Raw genomic sequence first — 21,082 nt, 5'->3', positions numbered from 1 at the left:
TTGAGTGTTTAGTTTTTCATATATAACCATTAGAACTATTGTACTTCGATTAACAATTGTCTCTCGAAAGCTGAAGTTGAAGTACAGGCATTCGAAGACTGAGCCAATTAGAAAGAGGCTACCACCAACCTAACTCAAGCTTGCCAGACATTTTATCCAATGAATAATCGTAACTCCTCTCTCTCTTCGGATACCCCACCAATAAAGAGAATCCAGATTATTTCTGCCTGTTTATGACATCATGATTTAATGGAGCGATTTAAGGTAGGAAGGAGTGGGGCAAAACGGAACCGTAAGGATTATGACACATATGAAATATGATGTATAAAATTAAATACCGCAATATAGGAATTAATAAAAATTGAATATTCAAAGAGAGCACGTACCTCTTCCATTTTGTTAATTTTCTTGAGATTAACACTATGGGAGAGTCGAAGGTTACAGTTTCTCATTAATTATTTGCCAATTAATTGAGGGAATTGAGTTTTTTTTTGCAAATGGGAAACGGAGTCAAAATTGAACTGCACTCCGATTTTTTTACTGTGGGCACATTTGATTGAATTAATTGAAACCTTAAGCTCCCACACAAATGATTCAAAAACGATGTTTCTAAGCCCCAGAAAAACCAAAAATTTCCATCAATTTGCTAGAAATCAGAAGAATAGAATTTTCTGAAAAACGTCGAAAATGTTCTTTAATTATTTAGCCTATTTTCTAGAAGGTCCGTTTGTCTTTCAAAATTTACGGGGATTTTAGAATTTTATTGACAATTTCGGAAATATTTCCGTGGGAAAGTCACTAGTAGCTTTCCATGTTTCCCGTCTTTCGAGGGATTTCACATCGATTATTGTACGTCGAAGAAAAAGTAGGTTATTCTACACGCCATTGAAAAATTATTGGCTTTTAGCCACCTGGGTTTCTTTGACAAATATTGATGAATCAGTCCATGATAATAGCCGTTGAGACCGATAAAAGTGTAGGTATCAATTTAACGACATTTTTCTATACATATACGATTGTGTGTAAATGTATATCTGGATATTGTTTTGTGCACTCGGCTCGGCCAAAATCCGAGTGGAAATGTAGTCAGTTATGATACCCCGAGACTTTTAAAATTATCGGAATATTTCCCGATAATTTCAGTGCGAACAAACGAAAACGTCACATTTTTCAACAAAATATGAGACATTATTTATTCGTTTGCCGGGAAAAAACAAGAAAACATTTATTATTATTAATATTTACATTGTGATTAATTTCGAAGGACAAGACGGTTTCGGACGAAAATTTCCACGGGTGGCAAAAAGGGAAATTAGTTCCGTCAAAATTTTGACTTCGTTTGAAAAAATCAAGAATTACTATGTAATTATCATACCGTGCGATGTTGTACGTTGTCCAAAGGATAATTATAGCAAAAAATTCGTGAAATATTTTTCTCTAATTTTCCTGCCCAAAAAATGTATGAAATTCGACAGAAGAGCCTAATTTTCCCGGCGAATTTTAACTTCCAAAATTTGACAAACTCCTTACGGCTTGGAATGAACCTATCGGCAAATAGTCGATAATTTTCGAAAATTCTATACATAGCGAGAATTTTATCAACAGTTCTCGCTGATTTTTTAATAAGAATAAGTTTTTTATATTTTTTTTTTCGTTGTTCATATATTGTTTTTTCCTACAAATTGAGAACGTTTCCATTTTCTTTGTAAAAACTCGATTGTAAAAATTTCAAAGAGCCTAAAAAAATTTCCGGAAACTGATAATGAAGAGCACATCGGCTAACAGTAAACTGGCCTCCCCGCCCCATTGATTACCACGCCTGGTATTGGTAGAACAGCAGTCAAATTCGGGGATCAATAGTACATTATACCCTCATACTCCCCACGAGAGCGAAAAAAAAAATTTTATCCCCACCTCATTCAGCGATTGAGAAATTTATTTTCATAAATATTTCCGTCGTAAATCCATACATATTTTGTACTTAATCATTAATAAAAATGTCTTCCATTATACGGATGGACATTAACACGTTCATATGTACCAATTTGTTATTATTCTCATCAGACATTACACTTAAATAGTTAAAAAAGTCATCAAACAGGGAAATTAAAAATATTTCGCAATATTCGCCAAAATACCTGCCTGAAGGGATGAAACGCAGAAAGTTTGACAAATATCTATAACTTTTTGAAAGTTTCTCGAATTTCCTAGGAAGAGGAAATGTTCTTTGGAAATACAATTATCTATTCAGTCGACGATAATGAAAATTTCTCCAACTTTTACGAGAATTAGACAAATCATTTTGTTTTGTATTATTAAAAAAAAAGTCCTGATTGTTTATTCTTCAATTTTTTATTCATCGAATAATGAGAAAAAATGGTGTCTCCTTATTCATTCATTTCTTTATTCTTATTTTGAATTATCGTCGCGTAAAACAACATATTTGGTATTATTATTTATTACGATAACTTTTTTGCCAATCTTACAACTCCAATCTAACTCAAATTGTCTTGATAAATTACTAAAATCATTCGAGATATGACAGAAAATCACCTGATTTTATTAATGAGTGCCACAACGGACGGAAAAGTGATCAGCCCCTCGTGTTCACCTTAGTCAAATAGGGGTAGGATCATACACAAAAATAGGTTTTTCAAATTTTCGTCAAATTCCCGCGCACAAGCTTCGTCAATGTTCGCTGATTTTCGTCCGTCACCATCTTTATCCAGATGTCGCTTCACCACTCCCAATCGCGAAACAGTCTCCTCTCTGGTGTATGTGCGTGTGTCGCGTGAAACTGTCTCTCGTCAGAAGGCACCGAAGTAACAAGCGACGGAAGTAGGGGTAAACCGTGCGCCATTTTCTATTTTTGCGTAGCAGTAACACTAGGTGTTGTGTGTGTACAATTCAATGTGATAAAGAATTTCAAACAAAAGGAGAAAAAGAAACGTAAATCAACGTCTAGTGAACAAATAATTTATTTTTTTCTCAAAGATAAATAAGAGAAACAAGTCAACGTCGTATTTACCAGGGAAACACATGAGAAAGAAAAGCAGAAAAGAAACCGAATATTAGAAATGATTATCGGCAACGCGTGCAACGAAATGATCGACGTAGCGCACGGACCCGTCTACAGTCCGCGTTGCCGCGCGTGAATAAAAGCGAGTTTTCATTTTTTTCCACCGTCTCCTCTCCATTATTTATCTCTTAACGACATAAACACCAACACTTGTATGAAAACTAACGTTTAACGATTTTAATCATTAACTATTGAAGAAACACTGAGGCCTCTCATCGTTAATTCATCAACGACCATTGGTGTTGTGTGAGCTCTAGTGATCAGTGCTATTGTGGACATAAAAAAATCACAGAAAATCATTGCCTATTTGTTGCTAATTGGAGTGTAATTAACTCGATTTCAACCACTAATCAATCGGATTACAATAGCGGAATAGAGGGACAGGAAAGTGCCAAAGAGGTGGATTCAAAATTTCCGACAGATAAAAATATTCAAGAATTAAACTCCAGGTGGACAGAGTTGAGACGGCCCCAGAGGCAAAAGGAAAGAGTTTGTGATTTTTATCTTTTAGTTTGCGGCCAAGAAAAATCCCCAACTCTTAACATCATTTTTTTTCTTCCTTTTTTTCGGTTCTTTTTTTCTCTTCTAATTTTTCGGTTTGTTATTTGAGTGGCGTTGGACATTGTCAGTGAGGACTGAAAATACGTGAAAATTCTCCAGTCTGTGATATTAAACGGTAATAAATGTATAGGTAGGTTTTAACGAAAAAAAAAGAAGTCGACAAAACATTATATTACGTGTGCACGGTTGTGGCCTACAAGAGGGCACCAGAGGGGACATTTTGACTAACAATTTTACGGTATTTTTTTTTATCAGTTAAAACGGATAATTTCATGGTGGCGGCTTTAGTCTTGGGGTACATTTGAGTTTTGTTTGGAGGGAATTGTAAAAGGGGAGGGAAAACAATTTTTCGGAATAATTGACGGGGAGAGGGAAAGTACAAGAGTGTGCGCGTGAATTATCCCGAAGAAGTGAACGGAAAAGGAGGAACGAGGATGTCTCTGGAATCTGTGTCGAGTGACAGGCCCGAGGAGCCGGATCCTACAGGCGAGGGTAAGGACTAGTTGATTTTTTGCAAATTTTCCATTATCGTTTCTATCCCCACTTAGGAACAAGTGTTTTTTCTTTCGAATCCTTCATTTAAAGTTTATTCTCACTTTTCCCAATTGATTTTTTTTCCTAGTTATTATTTCGACAGCTGTGGTGCATTTAAACTGCGGAATAACCTCTTCTCCGTTAAACCTACAACAATTGGTTGCCTCATATTTAATTTTTTTTTTTTGTATTTGTCATGTGGACAGGAATTTTCTTGCGTTGTGAAGCTGGGGAATAGAAACAACGAATTTTCACAAATAATTTTCACAGATTAGACGACTGAACTGATAGAAAGAATTTCTTTCATTGATATGGATTTTCTGGAAATAAGTGTTATACATTTCAATAGCTTGCAAATGAATGATATTTTGCGCTAAACGGTCATTATTTATTTTTCAAGTACACCTACTTAACCATACGACAAATCTCCAGATCCATATCCTGATGTATTCATCAGGGTAATGGAAAAAAATTTTTTTTTTATCTATAATGTAACCTCCAGTCGATAAATTTTCTACTCTCATGAATCGATAAAACATACGCACCTAGGAAATGATCAAGAAATAATCATAATCGATTATAATTGATGAGTAAACTCAGTGTTGTTCCCTCAGATGAAGTCAATCTTCAAATTGATATAAAAACAAGTTAAATGATCTCATTATTGCAATAAATAGAATCAACTGCTCTCCTAGGGAAGTACTCTTTTACACAATCAATTGTACCTCCACAAAAAATAATTAATATTCAGTACAAAACCATGATTACTTGAAACTTAACAATTAAATAAAGGAGTTTTTTAATGCAGGTTATGTGCAAAATTTTTAGTAATAGTATGATTAATCCAATCTCCAGTGAAGAAATCTATTTCAAAAAGAAATAACTGATATTTGTTATAAAATTATGTCTATTTGAAAACTGAGAAACCAATTGGAGATTACTTTAAATTTAAATACCATTTTTCGACAATATAATTTGTCATATCAACTCTCATCCAGTGGACATTCATGTCTCTATTCTTTTCACAACCTGTAATTGTTTTTTTTACTGAACAACGATTCAATTATGGAGCATTTAGAGAAAATTCAGTACAAAATTCAATATAAATGTTTTGCGAGATTAGTGCGGTTCACACACTCATTGCATTGAAAAATACATAAATCAGTTTTGCAGTCCAGAAAATACCCATGGGGTATATATATTCGTCATAAAAGTCATTCTGCTTTGCCTGTGATTTCTCAGATAATCTAGAGTGAAAATTTGTTATAGAATTCTACACTATACATACATATTCAGGGAGCCTCATCCGATTCTTTCCTTCCGGAAATTTTACAATGATTTTATTAGTTAAATAGTGCAAGCCTGAATTGTGTAACGAAGTGTTACACTAGGATAAGTGGATTTTTCGTAATTAAAAAAAAAATTATTTGATCCGAAATTCCTCTGGCCAAATTTGAAGTTGAATCTCGATATTGAGCCCTTGACAAACACTCTTTTTCATCCTGAAAAAAAATGAGAACGTGTACTTTTGAAGGATCGGCGAATGAATGAAAAATTGGAATTTTTGAAAATCATAGGGCTTTCCTACAAATAATTTATCAATAATCAAGATTCCCTCATGAAAATGATTTGTTTCCTACCGTCACAAATTTCAGAATTTTATCACAAATCAATGTTTCTCCGAACTTTAACCAACAGTAAACATTTATTTGCGACTAACGCATCATTAAAAATGGTGATAGTTCTGTACATTGCTGTTTTCAATCAACCAACACTGAATATTCATGTTTTTTTGTCATAATTTTCTCACGTCGTTCAATTCATAAATGTAGAGGTGGAAAATTATTCAAACTACAGTCTTATCTGTATCAAATTGCAGAAGATATTTGGATATACTTAATCGCGATTTCCCACTAAAACCCCCAATTTCCCCTTCTATCTCTCTCATACTCTGATCATAAACCGAAACCCAAAACAAACGATTTCAATAGGTCGATTTGGGTCACATGTTCTTGAATTTCTGGCCATAGATTTTCTTTCGAAATTATAAACGTCCAATCATATCCCCGAAAACTTATCGGCCGGATTGTCAAGCACATCGACAGTTTAGTCGGCAGTTGATCGGTTGAGCGAATCAGTCGTCCATTTGTTTGCTAATCCTTCGATAGCTCTTCAAATCCACTTGCCAACGATAACACCTTTTTTATAACAAAAAAATAATTTGTAAAAAAATAATAATTTTCATTTAGTGATTTGATAAAACAATTGTAACCAATTTGAATGGGATAATTTTATTGAATTATCATTTTATTTTGTGAGTTTGTGTTCAGTGGCTCGACACCTTGGCGTCAATCATCGTCCTTGTCCATCTCGAGTAAACAAGTGACAAAGGAGATTAAAGTAGCGTCTGTTTAGCGTCCTAAATTTCCGTTCAAACGCCATTTTTGTATTATACTGTTCCGACCGTTCGTTGAATTAAATCCCACTGAGTTTTGTCGTTGAATATCAGCTGTTTAAATTATTTAAAAATTATGAAACTTGAGACTACTCACAGTACAACGGGGCCTCATCGGTATCGGCGTCGACGACGACCCCTCGTTGGGCCCACCGGCTCGCCATTTCTCGACTCGACTATTTTATTGCAAACCAAAGCCTGTAAATGGTTCAGACCGAAAAAGGCTCTTAATTCCAATAAAAAAGTCACTTTCAGTAAGTACCACCACTTGTGGGCCAAGGGATTGCTCTTTGAATTTGTCTTATAATATTCTCTAATATTTTGAAGACTGAAAAAGTGACCGTTGATTATCGACTTCAATCAATACTTTAAGGGAAACATGAATCCCTGAGTCTATATACTAAAACTTCTAAAATCGTGTCTTGTAAAATTATTCATTTTCATGAATGAAGGTACTTTACTGGCCCAATCATCGCATTATTGAATCAATGAAGTCGGTTTATAAATAAAAATCATAATTGCAGGAGAAAACAATTCCACAAGTTTATATAGACATAGGGACTCCATTTATCCTTGACGTGAAACGTAACTCCCTGTGTCTATATGAAATTTAGAATTACGGTTTCTCTTGAAATGATTAATATTTATTTAGGAATCCCAATGAAGTAGTTTTATGGATGAAAATAACTTAAAAAATAGAATCAAATAGAAGTATTAAGTAGTGAAAAAATCGGTAATGTCCAGGGTTATTGAAAACACATCTTCCACTGCATTATGAGTTTTCAAAATATTTTTTCATCAATAACTGAAATTCTTTGAATTTTTGGAAGCGTTATCGTTTGAGGTAAATTTGTTACGATTAGACTTTAGTTAAGTTCGTTAGGACTATCTTCGAATCTCAGTGAGGTGATAAAACTTTTGACACTTTTTTTGTAGAATAAATCGGGGGCTGAAAAAAAATGATATCAAAAACGTTGCCATCTTCCTCAGATCCTAAGACATTCATTGAAAACATCAGCAGTCAGAGTTTTTTTGAACTGTTACTAGTTTGCTTATAAATTCTTTCTAAAAGTTACTCTTCATTTGAACAAATTCAATTGTTTTTATTATTTCACTGAATTTTTTACGAGTAAACTTTATATTTTCGTAAGTTTAAATGATGTTTCTTAACAGTTGAATATGGAGATACAAATTCGGCTTGCAAACATTGATTCATAAAATGATTGTAATGTGTCGGTAAATAAAGAATCAAATGCGTCTCAAATGAAGTAGAAAAGTAGTTAGTTGAAGAAAAAATAATCACAATACTTGGATGTCATTAAAATTTATTTGTATTGATTTTATTCTTGAATTTACAGGAGATGAAGCTATTATATCAATGTCGGTTGCCGGAGAGGTGACCGATACTTCTATCATGGAAATCGGCAGATCCAGGCCTCAGTACCAATACACTCGGGTAAATATTCTCAAAACAATAACAAAGCCAGTCGACGGTTACAACTTCTGGGAAAATTAAATGAATAGAGTTATAAACAGAAATAATAAAGGACAGGGCATGAGTACAATAATTTTGGACAATTCACTCCATAAATATTTCTCTCAATTAGTACATTTTGAAAACATTCTGAAAACAACAAAAAAGTTCATAGAAGATTCTGATGAATTCGTTAGAAAATTCGAATAAATTTCTACTCTATAGATTTTCAATTTTTGATCAATTTTATCGAACTGTTTCACAGAAAATCTTCAATAGAAAAAGTCACTAGCATTAGATTTCCGTATTTAATTTATTCTTTTCAAGAATTGTACAGGTTTGTTCATTCTTTTTTTTCTCTTTTCATCCAAAAAATTAAAAAAAGGTAATATTCCAATGATATAAACCATTTAGAAGAATAAAATGTCATTGACGATTGAATATCCATTAAATATTTTCTGTTAAACATGCCAGTATAATCTTCCAAAGTCTAATAGAACGTACAATTGCAATTCCATAGAATTTTCTACTTTACTAGGTGTTTCTATCATTTTTTTCCAGTTTTGTACTGCTATCAATATTTAATTCTTTTTTTATGTGTTACAGGAAGAACTCATGGAGGTTAAACTACTCCCACTCTCCAAACGTCGCCCCAAGTGCCTGGACCTGGTCCATAACAAGTAAGTTACTTCTCCCTGATGTTCAACCTCATCCTTTTTATGCTAAACGAATTTTGTGGTTCGAAAAAATTTATGGAGAGGCGTAAATGGGACGATGTGCGCCTATAGGAGACTAGAGAAGGGATAAAGTCCATTCCCTAAGGAAAGAATGGGCCCCAACCATTTTTTCTTTCTGAGGAGAGTCAGATTAATCCCACAAATCAGTATCAAAGTCCTCACGGTGCGTCTATAACATAGAAGTCATAGAATCAAATCGAATAATCGAGGAGGACCATATAATAAGAATTTAAGGGAATGTTCAAATTAAATGCAGAATAATTCGAAAAATTGAATAGACACGGAAGGGCCGTACTATTGAAAAGATCAAATTATAAAGGAGACCGAAGAGTCCTGGAGCTTTAAACAGTACTCTAGTTTTTTAAAAAGTCGTAATTAGAAAGACCTTTTACCGTTACCCCTATGTGTTTCCGAGGGTTGTCTGCACGTCGAGTTGATTGAACCCTCAACTCCTCACTTCTGCAGGAGCGCTTGACCCTTCGAAGTCTTATTGAAAATTGTGTGAACCACACGACGAGAAATTGCCACCAAAACTACCAGAAAAAAGTAAAAATTCCGTTTCAAAAAACAATCAGCGAGCAATTTAACCGAGTTGAAATTATACGGCACCTAAATTCAACATTTTATTTCGTAAAATGTGCCATCTTCTTAATGACTCATCGCTGTGGGCACAAATTGTTCCATAATGTTTCTCTTAAACACTGAGAAACTTTACGATACAGAACGTGGACATAACTCACATATTCATAAAATAGACATTTCATAAAGAGTATTAAAGATTCAAGAATTTTTGTTTTTGAAGATATAATACCATTATAAGGGTTATAGATTTATCTTCTTGATCCTCCACCGTCAAGTACGTTGGTCCTGCATTTCTTTGTCTTTTGACACTTTCCAGTAAGAGCAAACACGGAAAAGCGACCGGGCCTATTTTTTTCTAGCAAAAACGACAATTTTGGCCTTCTACTTCTACTTTTTGTTATTTGAAATTCTGTTTATGAGGCACCGCACGGTGCACATCGGGTAACGCTAGAACAAATCTGAAGTGTAATGTTATGTAACATTTCGTCGAAAAATTAATAGAGCGATTTAAAATACGGTATGTCTTACTTGAGTTGGAGTAAAATTTGTGATTGTCAATAAGGCGTAGCATCAGATCCTAAACATTTATACTCGAAACCTATGTCGTGTTTGATCCCAATGATTTTCACTTAAAAGTTGTTCCGATTACTGCACTCTTTCAAGAGTTATTTACCTGAACGGTTTTAAATGAAACAACAAGTGAAAATTTTGCACTTCAAAATATTATTGATCTTCGTAGTTCGAGGTTCGAAACAAAATAATGAAAAAAAAAATCCACTGGTGTTTGATATCCAGTTCACGTGGGACATGGGACCCAGAACGCTGGCACATGGACAGGAAGCGTAGTGAGACACCTCCCGAGGAAGATCAACGTCGTAATGACTTACCAATTGAGCCGAACAAGCGTAGGAGTGGTGATCCACGAGAACGTCTTCGCAAGGAGCAAGACGGTATTGTCCTCTCTCCTCAACGACGTTCCTTCAACTCTGGTTGCTTCGTCAACACCACCCAGCCACCACCCCGCCGTCCAGAGAGTCCCATCCATAAACCAGAAGTACCCCATCGCGAGCCAGTTCGTAGAATTGGTTCAGGTCGTCTGCTCAATCGAGACATGTGGGACTTTCGCTCTGAGACTGAAAAACTTGAGCCCGAGAGAACAGACTTCGCATTCAGAAACACTGGCAATGCCCCACGTGAAGTGGGCAGAGAACCAATGCGCGATCGTGACAACAACAGGGACAGGGACATGAGAGATGAGAGGAATGACAGATTTGAACGTAGATCATTTGGCAGAGATTTTGGAGATCGTGAGAATCGCGACAGAAGTGATCGTCATCCAATGGATCGTGATAAAGACAGGAGAGAGAGAAAGTTTGGAACTGATCGTAGAAGAACGTATTCCAACGAGCCAAGGGAGCCGGAGGAGCCTGAGTGGTTCTCCGGTGGTCCAGTCTCTCAGCATGATACCATTGAGCTTCGTGGTTTTGATGATATACCTGAAGAGAAAACAGTAAAGAGCAAGAAAGCACCGTCTCCGAAGAAACGGGGCAAGAAGGCAAATGATAAAGATGAAAAAAGTGAAAGCACAACTTCGGCAGGTCCGAAAGGAAGAAGCACTCCCACAGTTATGGATCAACCGATCAATCCAGTTCATGCACCACATTCACCAATTTCTGAGCAGGATGAACTTCCTTCCAATGGGAAGAAGATGCACGAGAGTAGTGAGAGTGGAAATACTGAGCCGAGTGATATTAACGATCGATCTGAGGGAAAGAGTAGGGATGGAGAACATCTGGAGTTTAATCTTGATGATTTTCTCAAGAGCGATAATCTTCCTGGGGTCTCTGGTCTGCTTACTAATGGAGTTGAAGCTGATGCTGGTAGTGGCTCCAGGTTCAGCCAGTGGTTCAAGAGAGAAAGCCCTGTACTCGACAGTCGTAGGGAGTCCATTCAGGATGAACTGCTTAATAATTTGTTGAATGATATCACTGAGCCGAATATTCAGGTACCATCGGTTAATGAGTCCAATGCCTACTTTACACCTATCTCTCCGGCTAATCAAACTGGAGGCAATGCTGCCACTGGGACTAAGCTGCTGGAGATGTTACAAAGGGGGAATAAGCCCAGTCAGAATGGACAGGGAGATGGCGGCAATATCATGGGAATGATGAAGAACGCCTCCATTAAAGAGATGGGTAAGAGACGGCCTTTTGTCATTGACGTTGTGTTAATTACTGAAAGGGGGGAGGATGTTCGCTAGAAAGACAATATGGGGTATTCCATGTCAAATAAGTCTGGCTGACCCTTATCCTCTCGAGTGGTTCGAAAAAATGTCTCGAAATTTTTTTTTTGTATTCTCCATTTGAAAAATATGATTTTCTCTTTGCTTCTATTTCCATAACGTAGATTTTGTTCAGCCCATTTTTATTTACAACACGATAACTTATCTCCGAAATTGGTTTTTGTCCTGGATCTATTTTATTTATATTTTTTTTTTTGGAATTCTGGGACTTAAAAAAAAACCCAATAAGTAAAACTCTTGTGTTGCTCTTCAAGATTATATTGTAGGGACTTGGAAAATGAAGAGTTCCACATTTTTTTTCTTCAAAATTCCGTATTAGGAGTATTGAATGAACAAACTGGAAGACGGTACAAAAAAATAACAAGCAAAGACAAAATAATATTTTTGGCATTTTCTATCGTAGAAGTACTTGAGAGGAATTTTTAAAAGATTGACAGTCAGTCATTAATTCATTTTTCACTGAGGACCACATATCATTCTGCCAATCTAATTCATTTCGGACGTTCAAGCACGAAAGTTGTATGCTAAATCTCTCTTTTAATTCTTGTCCGCAAATTATTTAATTACCAAATTTATATTTTTCTCTTAGTCCATGATTTTTTGAAGAAAAATATTAAAGTAATCTATTTGTTGATTCGAAAATATTCGAAAGGCAATGTGTTTTGGTGTTTTCTACTCAATTCAGTGGGTAACAAAATTAAGATTTCTGATGCAGATAGTATACCAATTACCTTGACAAATTGAATTGAAATTCATTGAACTGATTGTCCCTTTTTCTCCAACAGAAGTTAGTGGAAAAGTCATGCACAGTCTCGAAGAATTAGAGGCTCGTATGCGAGGGGGTGTACACCCTCCCTCGCAAATCGAACCACTTCGTGTAAATAAGACTGATGAAGATATGTCAGCGTTCAAGAAGCTACTGGCCCAAGTCAGTGGAGGTCAGGCAGTGCCAGCTGCTAACGGTCCCATCGCTCCCAAACACATCACTCAACCCATAACTCTGATGCAGCTTTTGAAGAATCAACCGGGCTTGGGAGGTCCTCCACCCCATCAACCGCCAATGCCAGAGCAACAACATCCTCCTTCTTTCAATCATGTGGGACCACTGGGGCCTGCTCAGCATCCACACCAGGCGCAGATGCAGCATGAGAATTTAATGAAAGTTCTGAGAATACAACAGGTTTGTCCAATTCAATTTATTTTGAATAAAAATTATTTTCGTTAAATTTTAATTAGGCGATTTCTAATTTTAAATAAAATTAGTATTATTAGGTTTGTGTCGTTATTTTTCGTCTATTTATTGTGATTTTCTCGGAATAGTTCAGCCGAAACTAAAATTTAAATTTCATAGAGAGGAACAAATTTCTTTACTTTTGCTTACTTTAGCAACAACAAGCACAACAACAAAAACGCCAGCAGCAGACAGACATGCTCTCGATGATGATGGGTTCTCAGAGGATGGTTGGAGTCAGTCCAGTGCCTCAAGACATGCAAATGTTGGTAAACAATGCACAATCGACTCGTGAACTTCTTCAGAGACCAGAAGCTCAGGCGATTATTCAGGGTCTTCAGCAAGGAGAAATCACTAAACAGCATTTGATGCAACAAATCCAGGTTGGTTTTACGGAACGAACATGGGCGAGTATGAGTTAAAAATGTGATGCCATTAAAGTGAGATTTCCCATGCCTTGAAGATCGATAACGAATGTCTAAAATGCATAGTCAGCCATAAATTGTTTATTGATTAAAAGTATGATTCCATGCTGACTTTCTGTTGGTTAGAATCCAGCTACGCAACATCGCCACCGTGAAATTCTAGTGCACATCTTAAAGATGTACGGGAACACAACGCCTCGAACAGTGAGTCCCCATGCGGCTCCAACTGTTTCTCACGATCCAATGCTGCAACAACTCCTCTATCAGCAGCAACGAGTTCCTTCCCCGATGAACAACGGTAAAAACCAATTGTCCATTTCAATATCTTATTCTTCAAGTTTGGCATTTGTTGTTACAACTTTTGTTTTGATTTTCATTCTTCAAAATTCAGTGGCGAAGTGATAAAAAATAATAGTACTCGAAATCTTTTGATATAATAATACATCCTAAAGAATTAGTTTAAACCATTTTAATTCATGAATTTTTCGCAAAATCAGACACATTGAGGTTCTGATGAATAAGGAAATTATTGGTTGAATTTATAATAGTTTAACGTTCCAATTTGGATTAGTAATAAAACATAAAATAACCCAATGAGCTAACCTCCTTGCAGTCAATATGTCAAGATTTTCTAAATAATTTTAGAGATTCCAACTTTTTATTGTCCAGAAGTAACTATAATTACTTCAGATTGTTAATTTCTTATGCAAATCGTAAGATCACTTCACTTCCGAATTTTATTCAAAGTGTGAGCGTAGTCGTAGGTTTATGAATTTCAAATTATTCTAAAAAGTAAAGTAAAAAAATTTTCATTTCTGGAATGCAGCTCTTTGTCCACCATTAATATCGCCCAATGTAGCTGCAAGTCCCAATACATTATCGATACAGCACCCAGGTAAAAATCCCTCCATTTGATTAACCTCAAAGGTCGCGAAAAATTAGTGTGAAAAATTTAACAAAGAAATGGTGATAAATCTTAAAAGGAACAATCCTTCACTGCTCCCTTAATGTCTCCAGTGATTCCACACCGAGTGCCCTCACCCCGTGACCTCGTTATGCACACCCAGTCAATAATGCAGAGTGCCCTGATCAAGACAAAATTGGAGGAGCAGCGTGAGAATTTTCGTAAACGTCAGGAACAGCAACCACAACAGATGCACTCTCATCAGCGTATAACGAGTCCAGTGAATTCACCATCTAAACAGATGAGTCCACAACTGGCATTTACACCCACCTCAGTACTGCGTAAAATGACAGCTGAGAAGGAGCCTGAGGGTGCGAATAATTATCCACGTCCTAATATTGAAATTGTCGTAACACCTGCACGCAAAATGAATCGCCATAATCGTTATCGCACTCGTAATCATAATGATGATAACGAGGAGAGTAGTGAGAATGCAATTGAGGGTAAAGAGAACGATAAGCAGATTAATAAGACCTCAAGATCTGGTGTATTGTCTGAGATGAATAATAATGAGGAACCGAGTAGTGAAATTGCACTAAAATCTAAATATGCGGGTCAGAAGGAGAGTGATAAGGGAAAAGATTCCCTCCATGATGATAAACGAAATTTGGTGGTAGCCATTTGGGGTGGCAATAATATTGCTAATCTTGTTGTCAATTCGGTTGTTAGCGAGGATGATAACAAAAATACTATAATTATTGGTGACGTTTAACGAATCCATTAGAAAAGAATATTCTAAATTATTTCAATATAAATAATACATGGGAGACATTTTTTTCATTTTTTGAGATATTTTTTTATATTATTTCAATAAGATAACATTCATAATCGAATACTGGCAATTCGCAGGGAATAATTTTCTTTTTTTTCGGTTGATTTTCCTCATGATATTCTCATGATTTTTTTTCACATGCTGGATCGTGACAATGTGGGCATGACATTTATTACGTTTTTTTGCACTCCATCTTTTTGATTTCCTATTTTTTTTTTACTATCTTTACGCTTTCTTTCATTTATGGTAACCTTTCACTATGATGCAGTAGGGAACTTGATTGATCACATAGTTATGGATACATGATTTATACTGAATAATGCAATGCTCTATGATCTATCTATAATGATACATGTGTTTAATGCTGGCTTTTACAATAAAACGCTTTATCTTGACATTCCTACACTCACCATGCTTTTCTCTGCTTACTATCCTAGCTTTTTGCACGATTTTGTAAAGCATGAACGTTTGCTTGCGATTAATTCGAATGAAAAAATGATCTCAAAAGATCCCCCAGTATATGATAATGACAGAGAATAAAGTGAAATTTTCTAAAACTCGGGAGGGAAAATAGTTACAGAAAAAAAAACAGAAAAACTTTCTGTCTGCAAGAGTTTGTTTAACAAAGAAATAGGCTTTATTACATTTTTTTTAATTATTGCTCTACAAGTGACTAATATTGAATTTGTTACTAAAAGGATGATAATGCATGGAGAGAATTTTTTCGAAACACTATAGAGAACTGGGAAAAATCACAAGTCACTGATTTAAAAATTCTTGTTCTGTTGTGGTAAAACTTCTCGGAATTCCCATGAAAATTTCATGGAAATGTGGAGAATAATTTATGCTTTCTCCAATAAAATTTTTCGTGCCAGCATTACAATTTTTCCCTGGCTGTTACTTTATCCCTTTTATGTGCAAATAGTAGAGTTTTCCAAAAAATTTCTCCATGTGAAGAACCTTTAGAATAAACATTCATAGCATGTATTCAACAAAGATTTCGAATACTAGTACACTCAACTGGATATATCATGGATTTTATTCTTGATTTTTGAAAATTCACTGCAAAGAAGTTATCTCGTTAAATTTCTATAGACCTCTTACTTTGCGCGAATAAGAATCTGCTTTCCTGAAATATTCAATGTTTTATGCTACCTAAACAACACAAATGTAAACAGACATGATTAACTGTCGTTTCTAACTGCTTACAATAGTTGAACTTGAACTTAGTCATTGGAACCATTAGTTTTAAGAGAGGCAATTGTGAGGTAAGATTAAATAAAAATAATAATCTTTGAATGTAGGAAACACAGAGGTATCAAAATTGGCAGCACAATCTCAGGCGAGCCAGATGCAGCAGATGCAGTCTGCAGTGCAATTGTTAACTCAAGGCTTATCGAGACAGCCGCAACAGGGCACAGTAAGACCACAACCGAATCAGCAGCCTACTTGGTCGAATCAGCCAGTTAAACCGCATCCGGGTACGAAAAGTGTTCTCTTTGCAGTCCCATTGATTACTTTAATATTCGACTATCAAAGTAGACAATCATTTCACCTGCAAACATAAAAATAAACGCAATACTTGGAACCTGAGCTGTTTCTTCTTGTCTGTCTGAAACATATTTCAATCATGAAGGCACTGTTCAATACTTAAACTATATCGTTACAATCATCAATCATTTCCATTTTGTGCAATCTCAATAAAAAAAATTCTATTCCTCCTAGATCTCCAGGTATTCATAGAAAATTTTGCAAAAGTCAAAAGCACTCGTGATTCCAATTTGGCTAAAATGAATGCACTGGGTGCAATTCGAATTTGCGAATTACAATTTTTATATATAAAAAGGCTCTCAATACCCAAACTGAACAATGTAAAAAAACTGTATCAGTGTTCAAGTTCGTCTATTTGGATAAAGGATCTATAAAAAATGCTTAAAAATAAGCCAAGTTTGATAATTCTCACATAATGATAATTCATCTTATCAACAGTTGGCAGACCGATTGTGAAGGGAGTAACAGCGACTCAATTCCCATACGGTGGACCTTCGAATTTTCAGTCTCAACCCCCTCAGTCCCAGTTACAGCAGCAGCCACCACCTGTATCATCAGTCCAACAACAGAATCAATCACTGCGGCCAACACCGGGTATTTACGGTAACCCGGCACGCTCGAAATACACGATGCCGACATCCCTTCCACCTCCAAATGTTCCTCAATACAATGTATCGCCAAATTCTGTAATTAGCCAAAGAACTAATATTATGAACAATCAGAGCAAGCAGCAACTGGTCCAGACACATTTCGCTAATATATTACAGCAGCAACAACAGCGTAATGTCAATTCACAAGTACAACTCGTCTTAAACCAAAACTACAATTCTAATCGAACAGGTAATTCCTGCTGTAATCAGAGAATCCATGAATCCTATTATTTAGTTCTTGTTTTGTTGAGTTTTTTTTCGTTAATTATTATTATTTAATGCTTCTTGATAGTTATCGACTCTCGAGCCGAGATCGGCAAAACATAACATTATTTTAGAATTAACTGATCGCCTCTAATCATTTTTAAGTTTAATACTGAGTTATAAGAGTTTTTACATTGATCTTCATTCCGGCCCAGAAAATTATTTTTCGAACGTCATCTTGACGTGTCAACAATTTTAATTAAAATGATTTCCAATTGCTGTTTGATTTTACAAAAACGTGCTGACTTAAAAAATTGTCATTAAACAATCAAAAAAATGTTTAAAAAGTTGAACATTCCCCAAGAGTGTTTGGCAATAAAAGTGAGAATTAAATGGCTATCGAATTGTTAGTTATCATAAATGATGGATTCACTAGATCTATCGAACTCATTTCTTCTTGTCTATGAAAACGCTCTTAAAAAATGTTCAGCTTTTCTATTTTGTTTTGGTTCTACAATGATAATTTTTAGGAACTCCTACGTATTGTAACGTCTAATAGAAACTTTCTTTTTGTCCATATTATGAAGGCTTTAGTGAATAAAAATTTATCATGCGTTAATGATGAAACGTAATGGCTTCTTACATTATCCGTTATGCGGACACTTATTTCTGCCGATCTTTTCTCTAGAGGAAATCATAATGAGAAAAATTTCTTCAGTAGTTGAAATAATTTTTTACGAAAAGTTTTTTTTACTTTTTTTCGTTAAATAATTTCGGGACAGAATGATACTGTGGTAACGTATCGATAGGGTCTTGTTGAACAAAATTTGCAGATCAACAACGACGATCCTCCGACATTTTAGTCTAAAATCACTCCTTTCCAAGATAAAGCCATGATAGGCCAGAATGTTGATATAAAAATTGCCGAATTTTACTTTGATTATTATTTACTTTGGATTTCGTTAGTTTGAATTAATAATTTACATTAACAATTTGGTAAAACCAGTAACTCTTACAGATGACTCAGTGAAAAAAGATATTGCATGCAATGGTCACCAGAAATTGGCATTAAATAATCCCTGAGGCGTATTTTCCCATGTCCCATACCTCCCAACAACTCCTAAATCACCAGTAAAGCATTTTCTAATATGATTTTACCTCTTTCTGATTAAGTGGAAGCTGTTTCCCAGTTGCTCTTTCCCCCATTATTTGGCATGAAGCTTCGATTTACTCAGGAAGAAATTGTTTAACTTCAAAATACTTTATTTAAATTGTACTCTTCCATTTTTAATTCTTAGACGGTCGAATAATGCGACCACAACAGCAGCCAATGAACATCCCAATAGGAAGACAATCTTCACCGGGCAGCAATGGTGGAAGTCTATCACCAACATCAAATCAATTAGCCAGATGGTTCAGTCCGGAGCTACTTGCTAAAGCAAGAGCTGGAAAACTGCCCGAACTTGGTCAGACAAATGTTTTATCGTTGGAAGAATTGGAGCGACTGCAGCAGGCCTCCGCCACAGTACATGACTAAACCTTATTTTTATTTTTCTCCGATAGAACGTAAAAGCTCAAATAAAGTGAGAATCAATTTTTTTTATTTCAATGAGAATGGGAAGAAAAAAAGCCAAAATGGCCAGTGAAAAGGAAAAATTATCACATTATTAGTTCTTCGATCGATGAAAGATAAAATCAGTTATCAAAAAGAGGATCACAAATTACAAAAAAATCCAGTTTTATACTGTATCCACGTACGCGTGAGTGTTCCACACTGGAATTATGGTTTTAGACTGTATTTATCGAAAAGACTGGCAAAACAGTTTCGTCCTGGTTGAAAATAAAACATGAAGTAACATGATTAGAGGCGAAACATTAGAGGCAACATGGAAGATCACAGATTTAAGTGAGCAATCAATTCGTAACTGGGAAATATGTAAACAAAGTAAATGGCCAAACTCCTTGGCCCCGGCAGAGACTAATCGAAGAAGAAAAAGTGTTTAACAATGAAAAAGTTTGAAGAAAAGAAAATGATCTCCAAGTCACACGTATATGAACATTAATGATAAATAATATATAACTTTCTAGAAATACAGAATGAGGATTACAGTGTTATCGCGGTTTATCGAAAAGAACGAATAAAAAGGCATAATGGACTTAAGGAATCAAAGAGAGATGAAAAAGTATCAGCGACGCATTGGAAAGAATTATTTAATATCCTAGGGTTGTGAGAATTGACGAGAATAATGAAATGTTGAAAGTTGAAGACTAATTTGATAAAAAGCAAAAAAAAACATTTCACACGTGCAAGTGAGAATACAAGTTGGTTATTTTTCACGGAGAATATTTCTTCATTATCAAAAATTGTTACACTCAAGTTTAATTTTTCACTCTCTAATCCTTCCTAAAAATCATAATGACCATATCGTTTGATTGTTATTTTCATCATTTATTTTTTATATAAATAATTATTTTTCGTAGCAGTGGAAGTCTGCAGAAATAATTATTTCAAATGATCATGATTACTAGTTTGTTCTTGCTATGTAAAATTCAATTCACATAAATTTTTCTTTGAGAAATGGAATGAGGAGATGGGCCTTCTTTGTTTGTATTTATTTTTTATTTCTTAGAACGTTAGAAGTGATGGAAATGATGATAAAGGACCTATAAAATTCCTCAATATTTTCATTCGAAAAATGCAATTTAATCTCTTCTTTCCATTCCTCGGTATTGAATTCATTATTCGTTTCATTCTCGCTTCAGTAAAATATGAAGCACTGTTAAAAAACACTTTTGAGTTTAAAACCGTCAGGGACATCTGTTCATAGGTTTTTTGATATAATAGTTATCAGTGACGTATGGAGACCTAATAACTGAGAAAATCTTCTCCCGTTTGTAAAGACAGCGATAAGATCGGAAAATATTGCTTCAAATTAAAGAGCGATTTGTTTTTTTCTGGTTTCAATTAAATTTAAAAGAATGGGGATATTATTAGAACCATAAAAGAATAGATACCTCAATCTACTGAATGAGCCTGCCGACTTTTCCAATACATCGCTAAACGATAATAAAGGAATAAAACCACTATTGCTCTAGAATCTGAAAAGTGCATTGAACTCAATTTTTTTTGTGTTTGACTATTTTTTTTTTCTTAACTATCTGAATTATGATTCAATAAGCCTCTCAAAGCATCGCAAACTCATAATTTTTTGACCTGATTAGAGAGTAAAGTCCAATTTTTTAAATAATTTGCGTTGAATGTAACAACGTTGAAGAATCATGGTTAAACTGTGTTCTGAGTGTAATTGGGTTTCGAACCGCAAACTGAAAAAAAATTATAAAACAAAATACGTTTGTAAATAATGAAATTCGATGACAAGAAAATGAAAGAAAAATCCTACGGCAATGAACAAAAAAAGGGGTAAGAAGCGGATAACAGGCCAATTTTATCATTGCATGTACCGGCTCGATATTTTGTAAATAAAGTTATTAAGCATAAACTGTGGCGAACTCATGAAAACAAATTAGCGATAAAAGAATCAGAAAGAACATCTAAAAAAC

General features: G+C 35.1%; 1 protein-coding gene and 1 long non-coding RNA gene across 9 annotated transcripts; one reads left to right on the top strand and one right to left on the bottom strand.

Moving 5' to 3' along the window:
- Positions 1 to 2,788: 2,788 nt before the first annotated feature.
- Positions 2,789 to 21,021, top strand: LOC135168037 (eukaryotic translation initiation factor 4E transporter-like). 8 transcript variants are annotated; one of them, XM_064131877.1, is made up of 13 exons: positions 6,269 to 6,883; positions 7,988 to 8,085; positions 8,710 to 8,785; positions 10,205 to 11,617; positions 12,510 to 12,904; positions 13,111 to 13,338; positions 13,507 to 13,678; positions 14,207 to 14,275; positions 14,398 to 14,655; positions 16,421 to 16,597; positions 17,106 to 17,507; positions 18,540 to 18,652; positions 18,820 to 18,961. In XM_064131877.1, exons 1-12 carry the CDS (start codon positions 6,706 to 6,708, stop codon positions 18,602 to 18,604), a joined length of 3,531 nt encoding a protein of 1,176 aa, XP_063987947.1. In that variant the 5' UTR covers positions 6,269 to 6,705; the 3' UTR covers positions 18,605 to 18,652; positions 18,820 to 18,961. The 8 variants fall into 8 exon arrangements, with proteins under 8 accessions (XP_063987945.1, XP_063987947.1, XP_063987946.1 ...); XM_064131876.1 differs by having other exon boundaries at positions 18,528 to 18,652; XM_064131875.1 differs by lacking the exons at positions 6,269 to 6,883; positions 18,540 to 18,652 and adding an exon at positions 2,789 to 4,132 and having other exon boundaries at positions 18,820 to 21,021.
- LOC135168048 (uncharacterized) lies at positions 15,285 to 17,216 on the bottom strand. Its single transcript, XR_010299973.1, has 2 exons — positions 17,080 to 17,216; positions 15,285 to 16,671 (listed from the first exon to the last, which is right to left on the bottom strand). It is a non-coding gene; the product is annotated as an uncharacterized LOC135168048 (long non-coding RNA).
- Positions 21,022 to 21,082: the final 61 nt, after the last annotated feature.

Source organism: Diachasmimorpha longicaudata, chromosome 12 (assembly GCF_034640455.1).
Source record: "Diachasmimorpha longicaudata isolate KC_UGA_2023 chromosome 12, iyDiaLong2, whole genome shotgun sequence".
Classification (NCBI taxonomy): Eukaryota; Metazoa; Arthropoda; class Insecta; order Hymenoptera; family Braconidae; genus Diachasmimorpha; species Diachasmimorpha longicaudata.
This window is presented reverse-complemented; position numbering and strand designations above follow the sequence as displayed.

Coding starts and splice junctions, on each gene's coding strand:
- LOC135168037 (XM_064131871.1), top strand. CDS start 6,706: ATGAAACTTGAGACTACTCACAGTACAACGGGGCCTCATCGGTATCGG. Junction 13,679..14,206: donor TCCTTCCCCGATGAACAACG/GTAAAAACCAAT, acceptor TCTGGAATGCAG/CTCTTTGTCCACCATTAATA. Junction 14,656..16,420: donor AGCTGAGAAGGAGCCTGAGG/GTGCGAATAATT, acceptor CTTTGAATGTAG/GAAACACAGAGGTATCAAAA.